Below are 24,153 nucleotides of genomic sequence, written 5' to 3'. Positions count from 1 at the left end.
ACTAGATATCGATACGATATCGTCGATATCGACGTTAAATATGGACAGCTGTAGGTGTGTACATATGAATTTAAGTTCTTTTATATGAAATTAGTGAATCGATATCGATACAATATCGTCGATGTCATTGATATCGATACTTATAGGTCTTGGACCTCTTATGGAGTTGTGAACACAACAAGTGATTGTAGGGAAATAATGCATGATTGCGCAAAAGACATAAAAAAACAAGTAAATTGTGCTGCAATCAACAATAAGCTAGATGGATCTTTGATACGTGTACAGAGTACTATATCTCCTAATGGCTATTCTATGCTGTTAGGTCCTTGACAAGAAAGATTTATTCACAACTCTTTATTAGAACATTAAGTCATTTTATCAGATTAATTAATAAATCATTTTTCTTTGTTCAAAATAACACTCATTGAAACAATTCAAATACATCATTTTAATATTGCCTAGTTCCTTTCCTTTTCATATAAACATTTTGTAATATGAATACATATAGTTTTTAAACTGAAAATAAATTCCACAAAACACCATTACATTATGTGTTAAGTGTTCTGTTATACATATATATGCTGATTATTTCCTCATATTAATACACATACTTACAAATTTTAATAAATAATCAGTTAATTTTTAGTGTTTTGCTTATAAAATCTGGTAATAATTGGTAAGAATGCAAAAGACTACAGCAAGATATGACCAAATAAGGTGAAGTGTCAAAGGTCATGTACGTATGGCTCTTCCATCAAAACATCATACTGATCAATAATTCATTTTTTGTTACTTTACATGTATATAAACATAAAAGAAAGAATTTTTTCATTTTATTGAATCATTTTAACCCTCCTATGGCTTCTGACAAGCTAGACTGGTTTCAAACTAGCTGAGGAATAACTTTTGCAATTCTAGCAATGTTAGCTTTAACAGAGTTATGTACCTTTTTTACTTCTCAATTGATAAATGACACATTTTTTTAAAAGTATTTTATTTAATAAGATAATGAAAACATATTATATATTTTAACATTGTAATGATATACATGTAAATTAACAGTTTGTAAAAAAGATATATCACAAAAACACATATCAACTTTGTCATCCAAAGACACTAGCTATCACAATCACTTCTTTCACATCATATAATGATGCATACAACATAAAAATATCACATCAATAACATAATATAGATTGGTCTTTCAAGCAACTTTAGTTAGTACTATTCATTTTAAGATTTATGGCATACAAGACATGCTGTTTTATAATGAAATGAAAACCCCAAAATGTACTCTACAGAATTGAAGTCAAATGCAATAATTTTATAAATTCTAAAACAAAACATTTAACCAGAATATTGAGAGAGGCAAACTTTTAGAATGATTCTTAAGAAGCATAACTTTTCTTTTAGTAACCCAAATACATCATCTTTTGATTGCTAGCTAAGGGTTTTGGTCCACTCCGCTCCCAATAAAATACAAGTACTCTTATTAAATGCGTAGAAGTAAGGTATTAAAGAGTATTAAATGCGTAGAAGTATTAAAGAGGATGATAAAGTACATTAGTAATTTACACTGTTGGTTATTGTATTTTTTCTTTAGTCAAACAATACTTTGTGGGTATATTAAATACATGTTGTGTTATTTACTACTCTAAAGTTTGTAAGTTTTTGTACCATACACATGGGGTTGCTTTTTGCAGTTTTAAGCTTACTGCGTAGCTAGTATTTTCCCAACACGCAAATAGCCACTTTTACAGTACACAGAAAACCGTTTCAATAATTTCTTTGAGCATCAATTTTTCGTGGATTTGATGAAAATTACAGTTTCAAGGCTACGTTAATTTGTGTATGTTATTAGAAGTTGCATTTTAATGAAGATTTAATTCTGTGGATCAACTGAACAACAGAACCAACAAAAATTGTTATTCAACAAATATTAATGAAACCACATGATTACATTATCGACAGCTCAACTGTAAATACCAGCATATCTTGTACCAATGTAATGTGGGTGATAGAAATTCAGCAATTGACTTATTCTTGATCTGATGCAAGTAGGTTGTTACTGAGAGTTTCTAAATACTTCAAAGCTGTTTGAACTGAAGTCAGGCAGTACCCTTCCTCTCCCATAATGTACCTGGAAAGGAATGAAAATGGAAAATTCAAAACATTATAAACATTCTGTCCTACTACAGAGTGAAAGTTTGTGATAATCTATTGGGGAAAAAAACCCCAACTAGTGATACCCCCGTTCTGATGTTAATACACAAAAAAGAAAAGTTGACATTTAACAAGAAGTTAAAATCAAATTTGTTCAAATCCACGCTAAATTGTTTGAAAACCAGTTTTCACCAAATATCAGTATTATTTGCATCAAATATAATATGTTTACAATAACTCTGAGGTGGAGACCTAGCATTGTTCTTACCCCTCGTGAATGAACTCCTCCAGTATGCTGCACTCAGACACAATCTGTGGGAGACCTGTCCTTACTATGACATAGCTCAAGATAGGAAGTAAATCGTCTGCTCCACTACAGATATAACAGAAATTTTTAAGTCAAAAAGTGACACATCAAAACTCAATAAAGATTTAAGTTCTGACTTACAAAGAATAAAAGCTTCACTTCAGCTTTGATTTTAAACTTTAAAAAGAGTATCTATAATCTAATTAAGTCATTAAATTATATTGGGTCATAAAGCAATTTTAGAATATAACCTACAATCCCATATCAACACTATGAAAAATTAAAAAAAAAACTCTGTTTTTCTTTAAAGAGTACTTTTTTTAAAAATGAATTTAAAAATAAAATAAAAAAAAACCCTCTGTTTTATTTTAAGTTATGCCAAGACTGTGGACTTTGGATAGTTGGTGTCAATTTAAGCAACAATTTACTATCTGCTTGTCTATTTCAGTGTGAACAAAGTACGGTATATTAGGTTACATCATGTGTCACAAAAATTGCGAAAATAGGGAAATGTGAAATAACCTTTTTCATCTGCATCAGTAATATTTTGTGACTTAAGTTTCTTTTAACAAACAATACTGGATATAATTTCTGCGTATTATTATTTTGCGATATAAAAGTGACCACAAAGTGCAAATCAATGCGAAAATTACCAAATATATGGTACATGAAACTCACATGGCTGGGGCATTTTCGCCGATTGTATTGTAGTGTTCTTCCACACATCTACAGATCAGGCGGGAGGACTTCACTAAATAAAAAAATAAATTCTAGACGTCAAATCACAGTTCACCAACAAGAGAAAAGCTGTCAATGTAACAGCAAACTGGGTGTTCCTTTGTGTGAACTGTATCCATAATCAATTTGTCAACTCTGAATTGATAAACGCTACCTATCCAGAGAAATGGGGTTCTATATAAAATGACCAGAAATCAAAATCTTTGCAATATATGCATAGCAAAAGAACAACTTCCTATCAAGAAAACAGTTAAAGGAGTTATCTGTACAATAGGGGTACATGTACCATATATGCAATATTAAGCTAAAATATGAGTTTAAAAAAGTTTAACAGCTGGTATTTTAAAAAAAATTTATCAAACAAAATCCTAGCAATATGCACACCTCTGATAAATGTACAATTGATTTACAAAAGAACAACTTCCTATTTTAAAAACTGTACGAGGAGTTATCGATGCAGTAAGGATATCCTTTTGGCAGCCACCCACCATTTTCATCATTTCAATAACTGGATTTTTCCTAATTAGAAAACCTGGTTTAAAAGATAACATTTTAAAAGGTGTGGTTTACAAAATACGAGGGTTGTTCGGAAATTATTGAGACATTTACTCTTACTTTCTTGGTAAAAAAGATAAATCATTGAAATTTCACCACAAAGTAAACCAGGACACCTTTTGTTAACGTGAAAATTTTGAAGTTTATGACATCATTTGTTCATTCCTGGTAAGCTAACAAACTTGCCTACATTCTTTGACCCGGAGCAACCACAAACTCATCGTAACGTTATTTCATCGTTTCTCCTTGCTCCTATGTTTTAAGCACCTTACATATGACTGAAAACATGGACTATTCTTCATTTTTTATCTTTTCTTTATATTTCAAAATTGTAACAGTTTCATATTCTTTCCATTACTGATTTTTTAAAGAAAAAATCAAGTTATTTCTTCCCAAAACTTACTGTAAAATGTCTCCCACATTCATTTAGTATATACTTTAGACCTGTTGAAATCAGTTTGTGTGCAAAAAAAACCCCTTGATAGTTAGTCCCTTTGTTTTAATTTTAGTTAAATAATCAATTAATAAACCCTGATTAATTGAAGCTTTTGACCCCATTTCCATCATATAGGTTTGGTTTATTAAGCAATTCCTTCGTCAGAAAAGGTCTTCTATTGCAATTCCCCACCAATTTGATGAATTTTCTTTGCCCCGCCTTGACGTCAAAATTCAATAAAACGTCGCAGTCAGATTTCTATTGCTTGATTGGTATATATTTTAGAACTATCTCCATAATTGAAATCGAATACTAGTGAAACTTGCAAAAAAGTTAGTCACAAGAAATAGCAAAATGAACAACTTGATTTCTTCTATCATTAATTGTTGGTCTACCAACACCTAATTAAAATGTAGACGTTTAAATTTTTTAAACTCAAAGTTTGGGCGCCGGGTACTCCAACCACCGACTTGATTGTGTACCATCGTAAACAAATTATTATTTGTTTTGTTGCTTTGTAATATTAGTTTGCTCAATGATTTGTTTTAAATTAAGTTTCTTCAATGTTTATGCCAATTTTGACTAAAATTTGTCACTAAGAAAGGGAAATATTTGTGTTGTTTCAATAATTTCCAATATTCTTTAAGCTGGGATCACATGGTTACTAAAATTCTGTTCTGCTAGGAATACGTGGATCGGGGTTGGGGTTCCAGGCTCTTCCCCTCCTGCAGATTTAAACATCCCTTGTACACCCCCCCTGATGAATTTTTTTCCAGATCCACTGTATAAATTCAAAATTGGTACCTAAACTCTCAAGTTTTCCCAGAAGAGTCACTTGTGATGAGATGGATCTAAGTTCTTCTATGGCTGGTTTGTATGGAATGTCATTCACGTTCTGGTCATGTGACTGCAACCTTAGTTTCGCTTTCACTCCTAGATCTGCTGGCGAGCCGTTCATATGAACCGTCATAACATGTGCAAGCTGAATCTCTAAAGATTTATTACCAAACCTACAAATTAAGTGTGAGCTTGAAATACATGTAACAAAAGAAATATTTGGAAAAAAAACCCCACCAAATACTCTTTTATGTGACCCTAAAGACCTCTAAGTTCTTAACTCAGTTTCTTATTCAGTTTCATTTTCAGGATACAGTGAAACTTCAATAAATTAACCGGTAGATACACTGTACATTATAATTTTTATAATACATGTATTATGAATTGTACCTGTACAACGCTAACAAATACTGCCAGATTGGTTTGAAGAAAGGTTCTTCCAGCTGTGAGTAGCAACAATCTCTCCCCTCTGGGGACCCCAACTGTTCATAGGCACAGATAAACATCTCCTGAAGCTTGTCCAAGTAGCAATGAACATCTTCTGATATTCCCTTCAAGTGCCTCTTGTAGGCCTCCATCTTCAATCTATTGATTTGCTCAGGATCTTCCAAGGACTGAGATGAATCACTTCTAAGTGCTCTTCCAGATAATTCTAGTTCTTCACTAGAACCAGCTCTCTCTTTTGGCACTGTGACATCCTGATTTCCAATACTTTTTTCATCATCCTCATCATCTTCCTTTTCTTCATCCTCGTCATCAAACAAATCATCCATGTTTTCCGCATGGTATGACTCTACATCGAGTGAAACTCTCTGAGCCATCTTTAGAGTCCTCTCATTGTTTTCTTCCAGTTTGTGCTGTAATTTATCACCCATGTCCATGGCTTTTTCTAAGTTTTCTTTTACATCTGCACTGATTTCTTCCAATGATTTAACCTTTTCACTACTTAATTCACTTAACGATATCTCACTTTTGTCTTCTCTTAGTGTTACTTCCCCTGCTTCCATGATTCCTTTGTCTTCCTCTGGATGATCAACAGAATTCTCATCCCACTTTTCCTCTGCCAATTTGTCCTTGACCTTTGGTTTTGAAGGCCAAAGACTCTTGTCCAAAGGAACAGTAATTTTTATCGATTCCTCCATTTTGTCTGACACCAAAGGATATATTCTCTCATAAATTTTATACTGGTAAGCCTTCAACTTTTCAGTGAGCGGATGGTCCTTGCAGCTGTCATCATTAAAACATACATTATTTTTTAGTTAATACATGTACCTTTCATTTTCATATATACCAGGTACATTAATAATTCTGCATTTAGTTTAAATTCATATCTTACCAGAGAACAGCTTGCATTACTTTACTGATGACAGATGGATCACTTGGATTTTCTTCCAATTCCTTGCGCATATTTTGTAACCACTCCTGAAACAGCAGTGAATATTAATAGATATTCATTTTCCAAATGAAATTTAAAAACTTTTGAATTTGTTATGTAATTAATAATAATGCTTCAATAATAAGAAGTGTTTATGCAAGGGGAATAACTAGGCTTGAAATTTACCATCATTTAAATCATTCCAGTTTGGGTTATCCTTCATAAGAAAAGACACTAAGGAAGAACAATTTAATTAATAAAGAGAGGACATTTTCAGTGCGAGTTCCTGATAAAAGAATTGAACAAAACTGACTTACTGCATCTTGTTCATAATTCAGAACTTGTTTGTATATTTCTTTGGTTTCTTTGTTGGAAGATCCAAATTTTCTGTTTAGAGTAAAAAATGTCCATTAGAATCTCCAGATAAGATACAACCAAAATTGATTCTTGCAGGCATAAATATTGGTAATTTTGAGCTAATTATACAGGGCTTAATTATAATTAGAATTTTCTGAACACAATATTTTATTAGGTCATTTAAAATTTAAAACTGTAGTGCTTGAAAACTTAAAGACTGACCTTTTGATTTTGATCACTGAAAAAATACCTGCCAAAAATTATAGCATTAGAACAATATCCTCTTTACAAAATTGTTGTAACTTAGAAAAATCACTCACTGATTTGCCAAATCGTCAAGTCTTTGTTGTCTCTCTTTCATCTTCTTTGAAAGCTAAATGTTGTGTTAAGGCATTTTAATCAACTTTAAGTCAAGAATGGCTTTTGAAAGACACTTTCAAAGTTGTAATGCAAAAAAAATATATATAGACACATGTATTACAAACTATGATATTGTACAAACTCATTGAATATATACATGTATTTTCAAATCTCATATATTTTTTCATGTTTATTTCACAAATTGATTTTTAAGCTGCCATTTGAAATTTTGAAGTACATGTACTGCAAATAATCAACACATCTGGTATTCAGGATACAGCTTCTTCTTGTAGCTTTGCAATTGCCAAATTCTCTGCCATCTTTCTTTGCAACGTCAAGCTCTGCAAATACATGTAGTAATTATTAAAATACAGGGAAATCAATCTAACATAAAACTTAATGAATGAATGAAAATGAAAAGGCTTAGTTCAAAACATATATGCAGCTATGAACTCAAATTGTTAGGACACCAACAACCAAAGGCATCAAAACTAATTGTTTTGATCCAATTTGTCACAAATTTTAAACATAAACCTTGAGTAAAATACCTCTCTTAAACACTAGATGCAAACCATACACATAAGATGAGGCAAATTCAAATTATAAGCTGTGAATAATCCTACATTTAGTACTTAAAGACAAAATTGAAAAACACCATAAAAATCAATTGTACAGATAATTATACCAAGTCAAAGGCATTCCTTGCGTTGAGTTTGGCCTGCCTGGCTTTATAAGCAGCCATGAGGAGTTGGTTTCTTTTGTACGCTAAATCTAGTGGCCCTAGTGACTTTGTCCTATAAATAAATAGGCATGATGTTATAATCGCATTGTATGCATGCTATTTGTAATTCAGAGTAAAATGATACAAAATAGCCGTAATATACGACAACATGTAGTTGTTGTCAAGTTGCCACGCCAAAGACAAGACCTGTAGACTTGCATGCATACTTCTGGAATTCATGTTGTGATTGTTGTCAGTTGTGATATATTCAAATTGACTTTTTTTCTATCATTTTTAATACATAATTGATATGAAAGCATAAAAAAAATTCCTTGAAAAGTGAAAAAAACCTTTTAAAATTACTACCTCTGGTACATTGTCCTGTCTGGGGAGTCTTGAATGGGGGGTACAGGGGCAGAGAACCGGAATCCTGGTTTGTTAGTGTCCAGCTCAGACGCAGGAGAGGTTGGGGGTCTGTAAATGGGGGTAGTAGCTGTCCCAGGTGCTGATTTCTGATCAGACATGACAGTTGTTTTGGCTTTTGAAATAATAGATCATAATTCTAGAAACTTGAACATATAAATAATCTTTCATAAATTGAGAGAGAGAGAGAGAGAGAGAGAGATTTATCATTTATACTTTAAAAAAAAACCATAATAAATACTACTGATTTTATTAAAGGATTTGTTTCCAATATTTTCCAGTTGATTTTCAAATTTTTAAAATGGACTTATGATCATCACTGACAGATGTAATTATATCTGGAGAGGACACTTACAGATTGTGTTGACAACAATAAGAATCCTCTCCATACACTGACTCCCCAGTTGGACATACTTCATGACTTCTTTGGTAATGAGCACCTTGCCATCTATAGAAAAATTAAATCAAAGTACTGAGAGTATCAAATCTGTTCTTTTTTTTTTGACTGAAACATTAAATTTTTAAAAACCCAAATATTTTAATCTTAAGGAATATGGAAGCAATTCAAGGACACTGGAACGGGATACCCAGTAAACTGAGTACAATTACATCACTGCAGTTTGTAAAGGAAGTGCTAGACTCGATACGAATCCTGAAATAATCACATTGTGTTTATGCTTTACTGGATTAGTAGCATGTACAGGCATGAGCTTACCTTTAGACTTGACATCTTTTATCAGAGTTGACATGATTTGGAAAACACATTCTGTATATTTCACATAGGCATCCTGTGTATAACAACAAGGCAATATTTCAATATATGTATAAAAAAAAGCATTCTGAGAGTATCACATGCTTAGCAATACTTGCCCCTACCTACACCCTTCTTTAAAAAAAAAAGGGAATCTCATTTTTACGTGCAAAATTTTCATTCCATAGAGACACCTCTTTCATTTTTTTTTTCATAAGAATGTCATTTATGTTCTGAATTATGAAAAATGGACATGCAACTGTGTATGAATATTTTTTTATATATTAAATTAGATATTAGAAATTTCCTTCACTATAAGGAAGGAAGGAAGGTCTTTGTTCCTGTGGAATGAAACTGAATAAAGGCTTATTCCAACTTTATCACATAATCAATCCTTTTTTTAACTTACACATCATAATTTTAGATTTGCAAAAGTGTTAAAATTGAAATTTTGTATGCTGGCAATGCAGAAAAGTGTGTGGTTTTTTAAAACATATGAATGGCCATAAATTATTTAATATATGAAAAACATGATAATCAGACAACCTAAATGTAAATATGTATTGTGTATATACTCATGAGCTTCGGACACATTCCCCATTGCATGAGGATCCTGGCTACTCATCTGAATTGCTTATTTGGAAGTACTGGTAGTAGAAGCTGATTCAATGACCCCTTATAGTAAATGGGATTCTCTACCAAAAAGTAGGAAACACAGGAGTCTGAAATGTTTGTTGTTACCGCATGGTCATCATAACTTTTTTTAATGATATATTCCCAAGGTTTTCTATATAAGTATCTTGAAAGGGAAATTGCACTTTAAGTAGGTTGGAAATGAACTTGATGAAATGAACTGGAAATCATCTCCCCCCCCCCCCCCCCCCCCATCCCATTCCCCCCAACTTGTTTTTGCTTTCAAAGCCAGTGGTATATGACTAATGTCCATAGAATTATAATCAATTATAGGGAAAATCTAAAACCTTTACAGATAATAACAAGATCAGTACAGCGTATGTTTATCTTTTCAAACTTATACAAGTCAACAGTATAATAGCCACTTCATTTTTACACACTTCAACAACAACTTTTAAGAGTACTTGATGTTAAGTGTGCTGAATATTATTAAACCTTTTACAGTTTTATTGTGTTTAATTTGTCTTGATCTGCATAAATTTTTAAAGGCAAGTTGTGTTGATATGAAATCATATTCCGTTATTTAAAGTATTGATATTTGAATCAATCTCCATAGTTTAAGAGACTTCTTCTATAATAGTTTTATAAAATTTACATTATGATTATAAAAAAAAAGCCTAGATCGGTCTTTATTATCTTGACTAGAACTCATTGTTTCTTTAATGTCCAAAGTAGAAGTTATTTGTTAGTGACAAATCATTTTTGTATGATTATTCATATCCAGGTTACACATGTATCATCTGGACTCATACTCTCAATAAGTGATGCACAGTCATGTTATACAAAAATTAAGAGAATTGAGAAAACAAAGGGTGGCAGATAGTGTAATAGTTGAGAATGTGAAGCTTACTGAAATTTATGATAAGGTTGAAATTTGTAAACACTATAACAGGCATGCCAATTTTTTTATATAGTATGAAAGCAATCTTGGGTATGATTTGGACAACTGTAAAATAATTGGGAGACTAGGCCTATAGTCTGTCAACAGAGTTAAAATGAATGTTTACATTCCGGTACATAAAAACTTTCTTCAACTACAATATTATATATCTTGAACTGAAAATTAACATCAAAGAATAATGTTAAACATGAAGTTTTGCACAAAGACAATAAGACACAGATAAGAATATCAGCATATGTACATTTTAATGCTCTGTACAGACTGCTTAATAGATCTTTAAAACATAGGATATCCTATACTTCAGCAAGAACAGAAGAAGAAACAAGATCTAAAAAGTCTGACAAAAAGATAATCATCTTCAAACATGTTTTATACAAAAATGTTGAACATGGTGTGGTTTTTAATAAAATCATGCATTTCATCATAGTTATTCTTTTAAGACTGTAGCTATATCATAAGTGATACAGTTACATGTGTTTTATCATATGTTGATAAAAGTGCAAGTAAAGTGTAACTTTTCATTGAAGAATAAAGTTAAATTAATAAACTTATTCAACAGTTAAATTACCTCTAACTTGTTGTTGGAGTCAAGTTGAAGAGCGTCTGCAATGTTTTTCATTACAGAAGCCAAAGTCGTGTCCATGTTCATGATGCTTCAATCTCAAACTACTTCAACTTCTGAACAAGTCGAAGTGTTTCATATATTCAGCTGTCTGCTACTTCCGCTTTACGTCTATAATTTACGGAAACATTCGATTCGGGTAAAAAATACAAAAACAATTTAAAAATGAATGCGTTCCATTGAAATTCAGTTTAAAAAGTCCTAGAGTCAATTTTTAATTTAAGGAAAAATTCATGAAAAAGTTTACGGAAACGCCCGAATCTAATCCACGGAAGCTTGGTTATAAACATGGAGGACGAGAATTTTCTCGTTGGAGGAAAGCAGCTACATGAACTTAGAGTTGTTGATTTGAAGAAGGAATGCGACAGAAACAAACTGCCCAAAAATGGAACTAAGCGAGAACTTATAGAAAGACTTAAAGCGGTGGGTATTTTATCAGCACATATTGAAATAAATTCTGATTATTTTTCAAAACGAAAAGGTTGTTTCCCTTTGTTGAGGAACGTTTCATTACGACAGAGCTCATGGCATCATTTTAATGGTTTGAGATCATAAGCAAAAATATTAACATTGCAGCTATTGTTAACGCAGTTTTTAAATAACTTGTTAAACCTGCAAAGATATTGATCCTTATAAAAAATTGAGTGTAACTAAAATGAGAACAAAACACCGGCCGGGTCGGGCGGCTGATTTCGAAAAATATTGTCTTGACAGTTGGCAACTGAGTTGCATTTCAGAGTGTTTGTACTGACAATAAACAAACATAATGTCAGAATCTTGTTTTCTGGCAGTACGATACATGCAAAGAGTGTATTTACATTGCATTTTATATTTTGATACCAAGTAAATGGGTGAATATAATGCCCTGATTGACAAGTATGACCTGATGGCATGTACATGTAATTTGTAAAATACAGATTTGTTTTTTTAAAAAAAACAAAAGCCAGTGAGAATTCTCCATTTGTTATAACAAATTTAAACTTTATATTGCATTACATGTATGATTTTACATCTTTTTAAAGATATTTTTTAAAAATAATTATAATGATTATTTTTAAAAAACAATTATTTACTAGAAATATTTATATTTCATTATTTAATAAAATTTTCTTTCTATTGTAGCATTTTCAATTTGAAAAAATTCGAAATGCTGATACAACTGGTAAATATTTTATCCCTTGTGTATTTATTATTCACTTTGATAAAACACATCAATGTTGTCAGCAGCTCAACCTATCATTAACTAGTTGTCCTATTTTATTTTAATTTACCATTAAAAGAGAATAAAAAATCCAGAGTAAACATTTTTAGGTACATTGTATCAAAAATATTCTTTCATGCTTTGTTCATGCTACCTCCATTTAACCATTTTGTATATCATTACTTACATGTACAAAATTGATTACGTTGACTTTTGCAGATGAAGTTCCAAACCAAAAGGTAAAAATTACATATTATTTTGTTATTTCTAAAAGAATTAAAGAGAATGTGAATTATTTGGTATAAGTTACATCAATTAACATAACATTTTGTTTATATATGTAGAAGTAGTTAGTAAGACAAAATATTAAGAAATTAGATAATGAATAGCCAGTATCTATTTATTTTAAAAGATTCAGGAAGGTGCAGCTGTAGAAAATGATTTCATCAGGCAATACTTGGCCAAACAAAGGGAGCTTATTGTGGAACAGAAGAAGAGATTTTCAGGTTTGGATATATAAGTTATATTAGTTGTATATTTTATAATGTAAATAATAATACAGTAGAATGATTTTAAGTGGACATTTCAAAATTTGCAACTTTATAGTTTATACTGTGGATTCATCAACGATGGTTCAACTTTGGTCATCCTGAAAAAAATGTTTGTTTGGAATTGCCGCCTGGAGGTCTCTAGACCCAGGAGTGAGGGAGGGAATTTATTTTTATTTTTCAGACTTGAAGCTTATTTAATTAAAAATTGGTTTAAAAAAAAAAATTCTCCATAAAAAAAGTTATTTATTTTTTGGTAATGAAATTTTATTAGCGGGGGTATTTAAATTCCAAACAAATAATGAATTTATTTTGGCTTTACCAAGTTTTGTAGATTTTGTGGTTGAGTTGATCTACAAAATTTTATGTTCATCGAAGTGAAATAACTAATTGAAGTCTGCATTGGTCAGAAGTGAAATATCTGAAGGATATTGATAGGATTATTGGCCATAAATTTTCGTAGTGGTATTCTATAATATTTCGTTACAAAACAAATGCTGTCAAGTAATCATACATTTCTCTGATCATATTTTAAAATGGTTTGTTGTGCTAATACATTTTTGCAAGCTGTGATAGAATTAAGAGATATTTGAAGGATATTCAATGTATAACGCATTTGTCTGTTTATTTCTTTCAGAGGAGGAGAGCCAGGAATCGGGTAACTCGCAGGATGAGTCAGAATCCAGCCCAACCAAGAAAAGTCCTTCAAAGAGTTTTGGTGAGCCAAGCCCCACCAAGACTCCAGCAAAACCAAGTTTTCCTGAGAGCAATAACAAAGATAAGGTAACTTATGGAGACCCCCCCCCCCCCCCCCCCCCCCATTATGTGATTATGACATAGATGAAATAAGCAATGCGAAAAAAAAAAAGTAGATTTATGTGAAGCAATATTTCTTATAGATCAAGATGAGTGGGTGAAATGTTTATTACTATTAGAGGAGTTATTTTTATGTATGTTATGTTGTCTGTGTAGGGAACCCCAGGAACAAGTGCGGAGGAGACGGGTGAAACATCTAGAAGTTCTCGCAGCAAGCGCTTGAGGCAAAGTTCACGGGACTCAACACAAGAGGTGTCTTCAGCAGAGGTATATCCCTAGAAAAAGACACAGACATTCATAATTGATTCTACTTTAACTTTGTTATTGTTAATATCTTTTTGGTGGTGATAAATGGAGGCATTTTTGCCACTGATTTACTATGCCGTTTGAGACTGTTTTATGCTGTTTTATGCTGTTTATTCCTTATGTTTGTAAATTAACACCCTAATTTGGCCGAATTTTTCGGGAACAATACCTTTCATGTTGGTGCAATCTTTTAGCAATATTAGAAAGGAGACTGAATTTTGAAAATTCTTTAAAATAGGAACTGAAAAAGCAACAAGAAGCTGAGGAAAAAAGAAAAGCTGAAGAAGAGGAAAAGAGAAAAGCTACAGAGAAAGCTGAAAAGGAAGCTAAAGAAAAGGCTGAAAAAGAAGCAAAAGAAAAGGCTGAAAGGGAGGCCAAAGAAAAGGAGGCCAAAATTAAAGCTGAAAAAGAGGCAAAAGAAAGAGAAGAAAGAAAGAAAGCAGAACGAGAAGCAAAAGAAAAAGAAAGAGAAGAGAAAAAAAAGGCTGAAAGAGAGGCAAAAGAAAAAGAGGCAAAAGAGAAGGCTGAGAGAGAAGCAAAGGAGAAGGCTGAAAAAGAGGCAAAAAGGAAAGCAGAGAAGGAAGCAAAAGAAAAAGAGGCAAAGGAAAAAGCTGAAAGAGAGGCTAAAGAAAAAGCTGAGAAAGAGGCTAAAGAGAAGGCTGAGAAGGAGGCTAGAGAAAAAGAGCAAGCTAAAAAGAAAGCAGAAAAAGAAGCTAAGCTAAAAGCTGAAAAGGAGGCTAAAGAAAAAGCTGAGAAAGAGGCTAAAGAAAAAGAAGCTAAAGAGAAAGCAGAAAAAGAGGCTAAATTAAAAGCTGAAAAAGAGGCTAAATTAAAAGCTGAAAAAGAGGCTAAATTAAAAGCTGAAAAAGAGGCTAAATTAAAAGCAGAAAAAGAAGCGAAAGCAGAAAAAGAGGCTAAATTAAAAGCTGAAAAAGAGGCTAAATTAAAAGCAGAAAAAGAAGCTAAAGAGAAAGCAGAAAAGGAGGCAAAACTTAAGGTTGAGAAAGAGGCTAAGGAAAAAGCTGAAAAGGAGGCTAAAGATAAAGCTGAAAAGGAGGCTAAACTTAAGGCTGAGAAAGAGGCAAAAGAAAAAGAAGCTAATTTAAAAGCTGAAAAAGAGGCAAAAGAAAAAGAGATTAAAGAAAAGCAAGACAAAGAAACAACTAAAAAAGAAAGTGGTATGATCAAAATGTGGTTTATTTTAATGAGATCATTACCCAATTTTGATATGGTAATGGAGAAATTGCAATTTTTTCTAATTCAAATCCCTATTTTATCGAGAAAAAAATTGATATATATTTATTGATTGTCAGATAAGAGAGAGGGAAGAAGCAGGAAGAAGTCCTCATCATCTTCTGATTCAGACACAGAGGAAGAGGATCCAAAGGGAAAATGTGATACTAAAAGGTCAAGGTCAGAAAAAACTTCTTTCCTCTTTTGCCATTTTAATTATTCAGGTCAGTTTTGTGTTATAATTATCATCATTTATTTGAGTAAAGGGAATTAAATTGGTTTTTTTTAAAATTAGGTCAGCATCTTCATCCAGTTCATCTTCAAGATCATCATCCTCAGAGTCGGAAAGGTCAAGGTCACCGAAGAAGTTCCGGAGCAGGTCACGGTCCACTTCACCAGTTCAACCCGGCAGTACAGTGTCTGTGGTCAAGGTAGAGTGATTTAGCATTAGTACTACATGTGTAGGTGGATAGGAGTAGATATGATAGTGATTTGGCAATAGTACAAAGTGGAATTGATATGATGGAATGTACTGTAGTTAAAAAAGGTTCCTTTTGCAACTACATGAATTTTTTTCTAATCACCTGTCATTGTCTTGAATTCTGATAAGGGACTTTCATTAGGATGTTTGATTTTTCATATGTCAAGGTAATTTTAAAATGAGTATGTAGAACTGCAAACTATGTCTCTTGATACATGATGTAGTTTTGTAGATCCATTGCAAAACTGGGTTCGTTTTTTTTTCATTGCAGAAGAAGACAGAGAAATCAACAGACGATACTCAAACAACAGATTTGTCAGATGTTCAGACTGGGTAAAGATTTTATTCTGTTAAAGAAATTCCAGAAATTCTTTGAAATAATGGAAGTGATACATGTACTAATCTCAGATAAGTCAAACTTACTGTGAGAATCATTTCAGATGATCATTTAGAGATGAAGTTTGTGAAGTATTGTACCAACAGTTGGTTTCAGAAACACAGCAAAAATTTTCTGAATTAATGTTTATTTGAAACAAAAAACTGGTCCCTGTATCTCTACAACATGGTGATGTGGTTGATCATACAGTACATGTAATGCCGGTCAACAGGACTAATGATACAAGCATTGTAGGTTCAAATTGCTCCAACGACATGATGAATCGCAACTTACGATAACAGTAATGCATAACTGCATACCTGTTGTATGCAACAATTAGGCATGGCATTCGCAGATTTTTTATTTCATTGCTTAGTGACCTTGATCATAAAAAACAACAAATACATATATGTTTTCATAACTTGTTCAAAATGTTTCTTATAAAGAAATAAAGGCCCAACATTTAAGTAATATATGGATTAGTGTAAACCTATTAATCTGTGAGATTCATATTAACATTCTTGTCGCAATGATATCTGACCACAAAATTGATGTTTCCTCTCTTATGACAGTCTTCGCAAACACTTTTCAAACGAACAGGCTAGTAGGACCAGTGGTCTGTCAAAATATACTGGCCCCCCAAAAATTTACTTGCCCCCTGTGTAACACTTAAACTTTATGAGGCCTCTGTTATGCATAATTGATTACAGATTGTTTTAAGCATTTGACTTTTAAGATATTTACAAGCCCATCTGACTTCTCAACCTTTGAATTTCACTGACTTGACCCCAAAGTTCACTGGCTGTGATCTTTGGAACACTGAGTTTTGGTGATTACTGTTATAAATGTTTAAGAATTAACTTATATACTCAGTTACAGAATGCAGTTTCAAATAAAAGTTGGTTTTCAGTATTTACATTTATGGGATTTGCCTTGATAAAGAGACGTGAGAGCCAAGATCAGTTTAGAATTTCCCTTGAGAAGTCATGATTGACAACAGTGCAGATTGTCTGACTACGCAAGTGTTTGATATGTAAACAGGTTTCAGGGAAATTTCTAATTATGTTTTTTTTTCAGTGACACATCAATGGAAGTGGAGGATGGAGAAATCCCTACAGGTGATAAGTCGTCTGCAACAGACAAGGTACGTACCACTGTGTCTTGTATTTGTGTTGTACAGAAAAGGAGCTAATGTTTTCTCTTTAGAATCTTTAATGTTCTCTGTTTTTTATGTGTAAATTTTTTTCTTTCTTTGAGAACTGTATTTCTGCATATTAATAATGGATGCAAAAGTTATGTTCTCAGCCTTAAGAATAGTAATTATATTAAATCAAATTTTAAAGTTGTACATTATGAGTATTTACATATTTAAAATATCTTTGAACTCGTTGTTTTTAATAGTAATGGCCAGTTTGCAAAAACTAGATGTATCAAAAATATTTTAATATTTGCATTTTATTCCCAATTTAGTGAAATATCAAAATTTTTTTTATGTTTGAGTAAAGTTTTTCTTAATATTCATAATATGATATATTTGAAGAGAATATGCTCCTTTTTTGTATGATTTTTTCTGAGATGTAAGATTTTATACTGCATAGTACGTTGAGGGAAGACGGACAAATGGATGACCCAGTGCTCAGTGCTGCCATCTGCTAAGAATTCCCTAGTAGGGTTAAAACAGCCGCCATTTGCCCTGTGCCCTAGCCTTCCAAACCAATCGATTGATCTGGCTACAATGTTGTTTGATAATGCCAGAAGGCAACATCTTGCCGTAGTGTACAAAACCGCACTTTTTGCCACGTTGGCAAAAGTGAACATAAGATTTGCTGCCGTTTTCGAAAATGTAACTATTTGTGATTGTCATGTGTTCTGAAATGTGACATTCCAAATTCAATTGCTGAAGAAAATGCCATGTGATAGCTCTTAAGTGCTCTGTGGCATCACTTAAACTGATTAATCGTCTATCAAAGCTTGTGGATCTTTCTGGATATTCTTCCATCAGCCTTTATACAAAATGTTGAACATTTAGTAAATATGACTTTGGTTTAGACCACTGAAATACAAAGATATAAAAGCTTTGTCAGCCAAATGTGTTTTTGATGGAGGATAAAATTCACATTGTTCTAATGCTAGGACTTTGTGGAGAAACGATATGACTTCTAAGAACTTTCATTGTGAACAATCCTGAAGCTATGGAAATTCATCAGATGTTATCGAGTGTAAAAGCTTTGTCTTTGCATGAATTGTCCACTCAATATTTGGAAAACTGATAAATCAGTTCTCACTGTGTTCTTGATTTTTTTTTTTTGGGCTCCATGGATTCGACTTTTTTTCCACCTGGATTATTAAAACATTCGAATATCTCTGAACACAATAGCTACCAAGTTATTGGTAGGTGTTCATGGAGACATTTCATCGTTGGATTGTTCATAGTTAAGAACAACTATGAACAGAAGGACACTATGTTTGGTGACCTACCTTGGATTTGGAACCAGTATTTTGTTTCGGATTCATCATTTTGCGAATTCTGCAGATTGTGACCAATCTATCTTCTGTTGGACTTTAAACCAATTTGGGACACTGTATTAGGTGACCTATTCCATCAATGTCTTTACGATTGAAAAAAAAGACATTACTTCGGCCAGGACATTTCGAAATTATATTTTTGGGGAACTCGTCGCACTTTAACACCCACTCTCTTGTACATCCTAATTGTTCGTAGACTTGATAGCGTCGGCTGATGGGAAATCTGAACCAATGTTTTATGTTTTGGAATCGCCCCTTAACTGAGGTCATGGGTCAGAAGTGGTAGTGCAGCACTCAAGTATTGGCGGTATTTCAGCTTCAGTAATCATGTGAACTTTTTTCCTTGCAGCAGGTCAGGTCATGATCAGTCATGCTTGAACAGTGTGCACTGATGCATGACTGGTGGGCCATCACCAGCCTGATATTAATATTTATATTCTAAATGAAAATTTTTTATAAATTTCAAAATTTATTTTGAAGCAAGATTTGATGTATGTTTTACCAAAGTGATTTTTGGCATTTTTGGATAAAATTTGGATTGTTCATACAAAATATTTTGAAATGTTTGATAATCATGTTTGAAAACACACAGTATTGAAGTTGTATATTAATAGTTGGAATCATATTTGTAATTGACAGGATGAGAAAAAAGACGCAAAGAAAGAACAGCAGGGTGTTGCTACATCAGGTTTGTCACTGAATAAAAAAATCTTTTGTTCCCCGATTCTTTTAACAGCTTTCTGGACACAAAGAAAATTTTGATTTATAGGTTATTGTATCAACATGATGTACCAGTAAATACATTGCATGTGTATTAACCTTTTTTCAGATGATACAGCACAGAAGAAGGCCCCTGAGGAGCCCCAGGAGAAGCCAGCAAAGAAGAGGAGATGGGGATCCACCAAAACCAGCACCTCCACTGACACCACCCAGGCCAAGACCAAGCGGCTCTCCAGTATTGAATTCTCAACAGAGTCTCTAAAGGTAGGCATAACATTTGATTTTACACTTCGCATGGATATTTCCTAATGCAAGTGAATAGAATATGGTACTTGTTCAACATGATCATTTGAAAAGCTAAGTTGTGTCTTTTTAATCTTTAGGAGCTGATGCCAGACATTAAATCCAGTCCTATTTCTGAGCCAGTCTTGGATTTAGACTTACCAGATGAGAGAATTTCTGATCAGGAAAATGAAGCAGAGGATAAAACAGAGGAACCTAAAATTCAAAGAACTATTGTAAGATTTTACACGACTTGTTTGAGGCCAAGAATGTTAGATTCAAATTGGATTTTAAAATCTAAAGCATTGACAAATGTGATGTATGTTATGAACTATGTAATAATTGAAAATAATGCCAACACACATAAAGCATAACCTTGTAATTGCTCTACATGATTTAGATGTAAGACTTGACTAATAATCTAAAATACTGTTCTTTGATGGTAGTTATCATCTTTCATAACTTTAATTGACAATTACTTCATTCTTACATTGTTTTAAAAAGAATTTTGCAGAAATGAATAAAAAAAATTGCAGGTTGTTCGTGATGAAACAGTGAAGAAAGAGGAAGGTGAAGAGAGGTCCGACGGTGAGGTGGTGGATGATGAGGATGATGAAGATAAGGAAAATAAGGAGTCGGACAGCGAAGATGAAGGGGAGGTAAATGGTGACCAGGAGGAACCAGCCAGGAAAGTGGAGAAGAAAGAGGAATCCTCGCCAGAGAAAAGTAAATATAAAGACAAAGCATTAAACTTATCAAGATTCAGTGTGGATAAATTTTGGTCTAGTATTTGACTGAGTTTTATTTTCACAGTGGTTCCTTAACTAAAATAAAATTCTTATGTACAAGAAATTTGAAATAAAACATTTTTTTTAACAGTGCATGATTTTGTGTCTTGCAATATATACTGTATGTGTCTTCTAATCTCTTTTTTTAAGAGCCTGAGCCGAAAATCATCCGACGAATCAGCCAGCCCAAGCCTCTCATTGAACCAGATGAACCAACCGCTGCCGGACGGTCCCCATCTCCACCCAGGAAACCGGTATCTAACATCATACACATCAGGAACCTGACGCGTCCTTTCACCCTCAACCAGCTGAAGGAGTTGCTGAAAAGAACCGGAAGTCTGGTGGAAGAAAGCTTCTGGATCGACAACATCAAGTCCCACTGTATTGTCACTGTGAGTAGTCTGCTCTGGCTTTGTTTATACGTCTGTTTGGGTACCATTATTTTATTTATAAGGGGAGGGGAGATGAAGCTCTACAAAGCTGTACTTTACTTTTGTCCCATCATGATAATCCTCTTAGGATGGAGTTGTGGGGAATGTAGTAATTTGCTTGTTTGTTAATGAGTAGGGAAGTAAGGGGAAATCCACATATGGTCCAAATTGCTTGTGAATGCTGAACTGAGTTGAATGATCTTTATGTTATTGAAGCATTTACAGAAACATGTTCCCTTGCACAGGGATGTTCTACTAAAATTGTTGGTGCCCTGGTTGTATCATTTTTCTTTAATCAAATTAATCATTTGTTGTATTTTGTAGAAAAAACATTTAAAAATAAATGAAAAAGGTCTGTGTATCTCATCTGGTTGTGGTGAATGGTCACTTAGAACATGCATTATGAGACGGATGGAACATTCAAGAAAATATGCGATTCATTTTGTCTATTTTGCAGTATGAAAATGAAGAACAGGCAACTGCTACGAGGGCTGCCCTCCATGGAACCACATGGCCCCAGTCTAATCCCAAAATTCTCAAGGTGGAATATGCTTCCAAAGATGAGGTAATTAACTACCCTCTTCTTATTACATTGTGTGCATGCTCTAATAAAAAAACATTTTTCTCTGTTAAAACTTTGACTACATTTTTAATGTTTTAGTTGGAGCGTTTCCAGAATCCAAACAAACCGTTGGTGATAACCAAGGAGGTTAAACAGGACACACGGAAGGAGAGGGAGGAGAAAGAGAGAGCGGAGCGTGAGGCCCGCAGAGAGGCTCGTAAAAAGGACGAGGAGGAGAAGAAGAAACGACGCACGCCACCCATGCGGGAATGGGACCGCGACAAGATCAGACAGTCTCAGGAGCGTGAAGAGGCCCCACACAGGGGCAGAAGTAGGTCAAGGTCACCCAGAAGAGGGGGACTAAGGGGCAGGGATGCAGATACGAGGAGAGACAGGCGAGGTATTCAAATTTTGGATGTTTTTCTTTGCATTTGTAAAAGTCATTATAACCTCTACTGCAGCCCTGCCAATGGATAGGGATTGAAATAAATCAACTTATGATTATAAAAGTAAAATTGAAAATTAAAATGATCAATATATGATTTTTAAAAGAATACTTTTTATTGTATTATTCCTTATTTTGCACATATATAAATATTTTTTTTAATATTTCAGACCAGAAAGTAGAGGATGAACCCCCAGCAAAGCTTCTTGATGATTTATTTAAGAAAACCAAGACAATACCGTGTATCTACTGGTTACCATTAACAGATGAACAGGTAACGTTTCTGATACAAAGGCAATCTGATATATTTAGTGGGATTTATTGTGATTACAGAAACTTCAGTTCCAAAAACTAGTTTTCTTGTTTAGATTCTTAGCAAATCTGTCCCGTAAATATAAAAGTTATAGAGTATCAATCAAACAGAAATTCTTGATGAAACATAATTTATGTACATGTATAAGGATTTTAACCATTATGTTTGCAGGCAGCAGTTCACGAAAAGAAGAAAAAAGAGGAAAAGGAGGAGCAAGAAAAAATGTGGAAAGAGAGAGAAGAAAATGCAGCCAAGAGATTACAAGTATTGATTTTTTTAAAATCTCTCTGTATTGTTAATTAAAATTTGTTATTTTGAGTCTCAGTGTCACAAAACATTTTGAATTGATAGACACTGATTTTATTGTATGTGTAAGTTTTTAATGATCTTTTTTACGACCTTATATAAGACTGTAGTGATATAGACTTATTTTGCTGAACTTGCCGATTTATTTTTACAGGAAAGAAGAGAGAGAAGCCCTTGGCGTGGGGACGATGACCGCCGAAGAGGAATGGGAGTGAGGGGTCGGGACAGACCCATCAGAAATCGCAGTCAGTCTCGTAGCAGGGACCGCGCCCCCCGGAATCGCAGCAGAAGTGACGACAGAAGCAGAGACCGAGGAAGACGGCGATAGGAAGGCAGCTGTGTTTTATGTACACACTTTTTACATTTTTTTCCCCCCAATGTCACATCTTCATTTTATTCTGGGCTAGTTAAATAAACAATCTTGTTGGCTGGTACATTGTAGACATTCTGAATAAAATTTGATTTTTATTATGACAGTTTTCATGACTTATGTTTTTTTTTCTGATGAAGGTCTTTTATTTTGTGCATAAATGTGGTATGTTCAAAGGGACAGAGGAGAAAAAGTCATTCAGATAAATTTTTTAAAATTCAGTTTGGTTTAGAAATTTGATATTAGTTATTTTCAAGATGAGGTTTGAATGGCTGAATGTTAAATAACTCTTCTTCTAGGGAATAGTTTCAACAATTAAGGAAGCTATTACTAGTATTCTGGGGTATGATACATGCATCTCTTTGTGGCGTGATCTCTTGAGCAATGACAATCAAGTTGCCATTGCTACAGAGGTTTTATCAATCGGAACTTCTCGGGCCTTTTCGACAGAGATCGAAAAATACCTCTAATGTATTAACATTACCCAATGTTAGAATTTTATACAAATGGAGTTGCATCCCATCAATATATAAGTTTCAGCTAGACACCCTTTGTGTGTCTTCCGTGGTATATTTTAGGGTATATCATTATATTAAATGAAATCTAATTCATATCTCAACAGATCGTGAGTTGCTTTGTATTTATATCGTTTTATTTTTAAAAAAAAAGGGGGGGGGAGGGGGTCATGGACGCCTAGTATGTATTACATTGGAGGTGTCTTTCCCAGTTCTGCCGGAGGTCCGAGAAGTTGCGATTGAGGTTTTATGTGGAGTCACGTGATCAATTAGCAAAATCAATGGATTTCAAAATAATTTCTAAATAAAGGAAATCAATTATATTTATTTTTCTTTCCTAAGTATTCGATGGTATTTACATCAAATATTAAATTTTAATTATGAGTTTTTGTTTCTGTATGAAAGGTGTTTTCCCATTTAAAGCTAACATTTTTTTTAAAACTGTAGAGAAAGGATGTTTGCTAAATGAGAAAGGGATGCAGAGAACAATAGATTTTATCGACAGGTAGGCTACAACCCTAATTGCTAAATTACATTGGTACAAAACATTTCTAATCACTTACACTGAATACTTATATGAATTAATAAAAAAAAAAAAGATTTGATTATTATGGAGAGATATAAAGAATTAGCTTTAAACATAAAAAATGATTTATTGAAATGACTGTTGTAAAATATTTTCATTCAAAATAAGA

At 33.2% G+C, this 24,153-nt stretch overlaps 2 protein-coding genes across 4 annotated transcripts; one reads left to right on the top strand and one right to left on the bottom strand.

Moving 5' to 3' along the window:
• Positions 1 to 977: 977 nt before the first annotated feature.
• LOC105337758 (VPS9 domain-containing protein 1) lies at positions 978 to 11,346 on the bottom strand. 2 transcript variants are annotated; one of them, XM_011442636.4, is made up of 14 exons: positions 11,186 to 11,346; positions 8,988 to 9,060; positions 8,628 to 8,720; positions 8,216 to 8,387; positions 7,814 to 7,922; positions 7,407 to 7,469; positions 7,089 to 7,141; positions 6,729 to 6,798; positions 6,373 to 6,458; positions 5,427 to 6,263; positions 5,004 to 5,209; positions 3,149 to 3,221; positions 2,432 to 2,536; positions 978 to 2,140 (listed from the first exon to the last, which is right to left on the bottom strand). In XM_011442636.4, the coding sequence occupies exons 1-14, from the start codon at positions 11,264 to 11,266 to the stop codon at positions 2,038 to 2,040; spliced, it is 2,124 nt and encodes a 707-aa protein (XP_011440938.3). In that variant the 5' UTR covers positions 11,267 to 11,346; the 3' UTR covers positions 978 to 2,037. The 2 variants fall into 2 exon arrangements, with proteins under 2 accessions (XP_011440938.3, XP_065935023.1); XM_066078951.1 differs by lacking the exon at positions 11,186 to 11,346 and adding an exon at positions 9,599 to 9,800.
• Positions 11,347 to 11,494: 148 nt separating this feature from the next.
• Positions 11,495 to 23,052, top strand: LOC105337759 (apoptotic chromatin condensation inducer in the nucleus). Of its 2 annotated transcripts, none has more exons than XM_034482884.2 (21): positions 11,495 to 11,662; positions 12,362 to 12,401; positions 12,660 to 12,679; positions 12,853 to 12,946; positions 13,626 to 13,771; positions 13,961 to 14,071; positions 14,349 to 15,288; positions 15,424 to 15,517; positions 15,639 to 15,774; positions 16,096 to 16,157; positions 17,278 to 17,344; positions 19,366 to 19,414; positions 19,556 to 19,710; positions 19,830 to 19,964; positions 20,265 to 20,454; positions 20,667 to 20,908; positions 21,405 to 21,512; positions 21,609 to 21,909; positions 22,125 to 22,228; positions 22,439 to 22,531; positions 22,728 to 23,052. In XM_034482884.2, exons 1-21 carry the CDS (start codon positions 11,528 to 11,530, stop codon positions 22,899 to 22,901), a joined length of 3,396 nt encoding a protein of 1,131 aa, XP_034338775.2. In that variant the 5' UTR covers positions 11,495 to 11,527; the 3' UTR covers positions 22,902 to 23,052. The 2 variants fall into 2 exon arrangements, with proteins under 2 accessions (XP_034338775.2, XP_065935022.1); XM_066078950.1 differs by having other exon boundaries at positions 15,424 to 15,523.
• The last annotated feature ends 1,101 nt before the right edge of the window (positions 23,053 to 24,153 follow it).

This window comes from Magallana gigas, chromosome 3, assembly GCF_963853765.1.
Source record: "Magallana gigas chromosome 3, xbMagGiga1.1, whole genome shotgun sequence".
NCBI lineage: Eukaryota > Metazoa > Mollusca > Bivalvia > Ostreida > Ostreidae > Magallana > Magallana gigas.
This window is presented reverse-complemented; position numbering and strand designations above follow the sequence as displayed.

What these genes read in the sequence shown, in the direction of transcription:
- LOC105337758 (XM_011442636.4), bottom strand. Translation starts at nt 11,266, where the DNA reads ATGAACATGGACACGACTTTGGCTTCTGTAATGAAAAACATTGCAGAC. An exon ending in ACTCCAACAACAAGTTAGAG is followed by an intron (nt 9,061 to 11,185) that starts GTAATTTAACTG and finishes TGTTATACACAG; the next exon opens with GATGCCTATGTGAAATATAC. An exon ending in AAAAGATGTCAAGTCTAAAG is followed by an intron (nt 8,721 to 8,987) that starts GTAAGCTCATGC and finishes ATTTTTCTATAG; the next exon opens with ATGGCAAGGTGCTCATTACC.
- LOC105337759 (XM_066078950.1), top strand. Translation starts at nt 11,528, where the DNA reads ATGGAGGACGAGAATTTTCTCGTTGGAGGAAAGCAGCTACATGAACTT. An exon ending in AACAACTAAAAAAGAAAGTG is followed by an intron (nt 15,289 to 15,423) that starts GTATGATCAAAA and finishes ATTGATTGTCAG; the next exon opens with ATAAGAGAGAGGGAAGAAGC. An exon ending in AGTCCCACTGTATTGTCACT is followed by an intron (nt 20,909 to 21,404) that starts GTGAGTAGTCTG and finishes TCTATTTTGCAG; the next exon opens with TATGAAAATGAAGAACAGGC.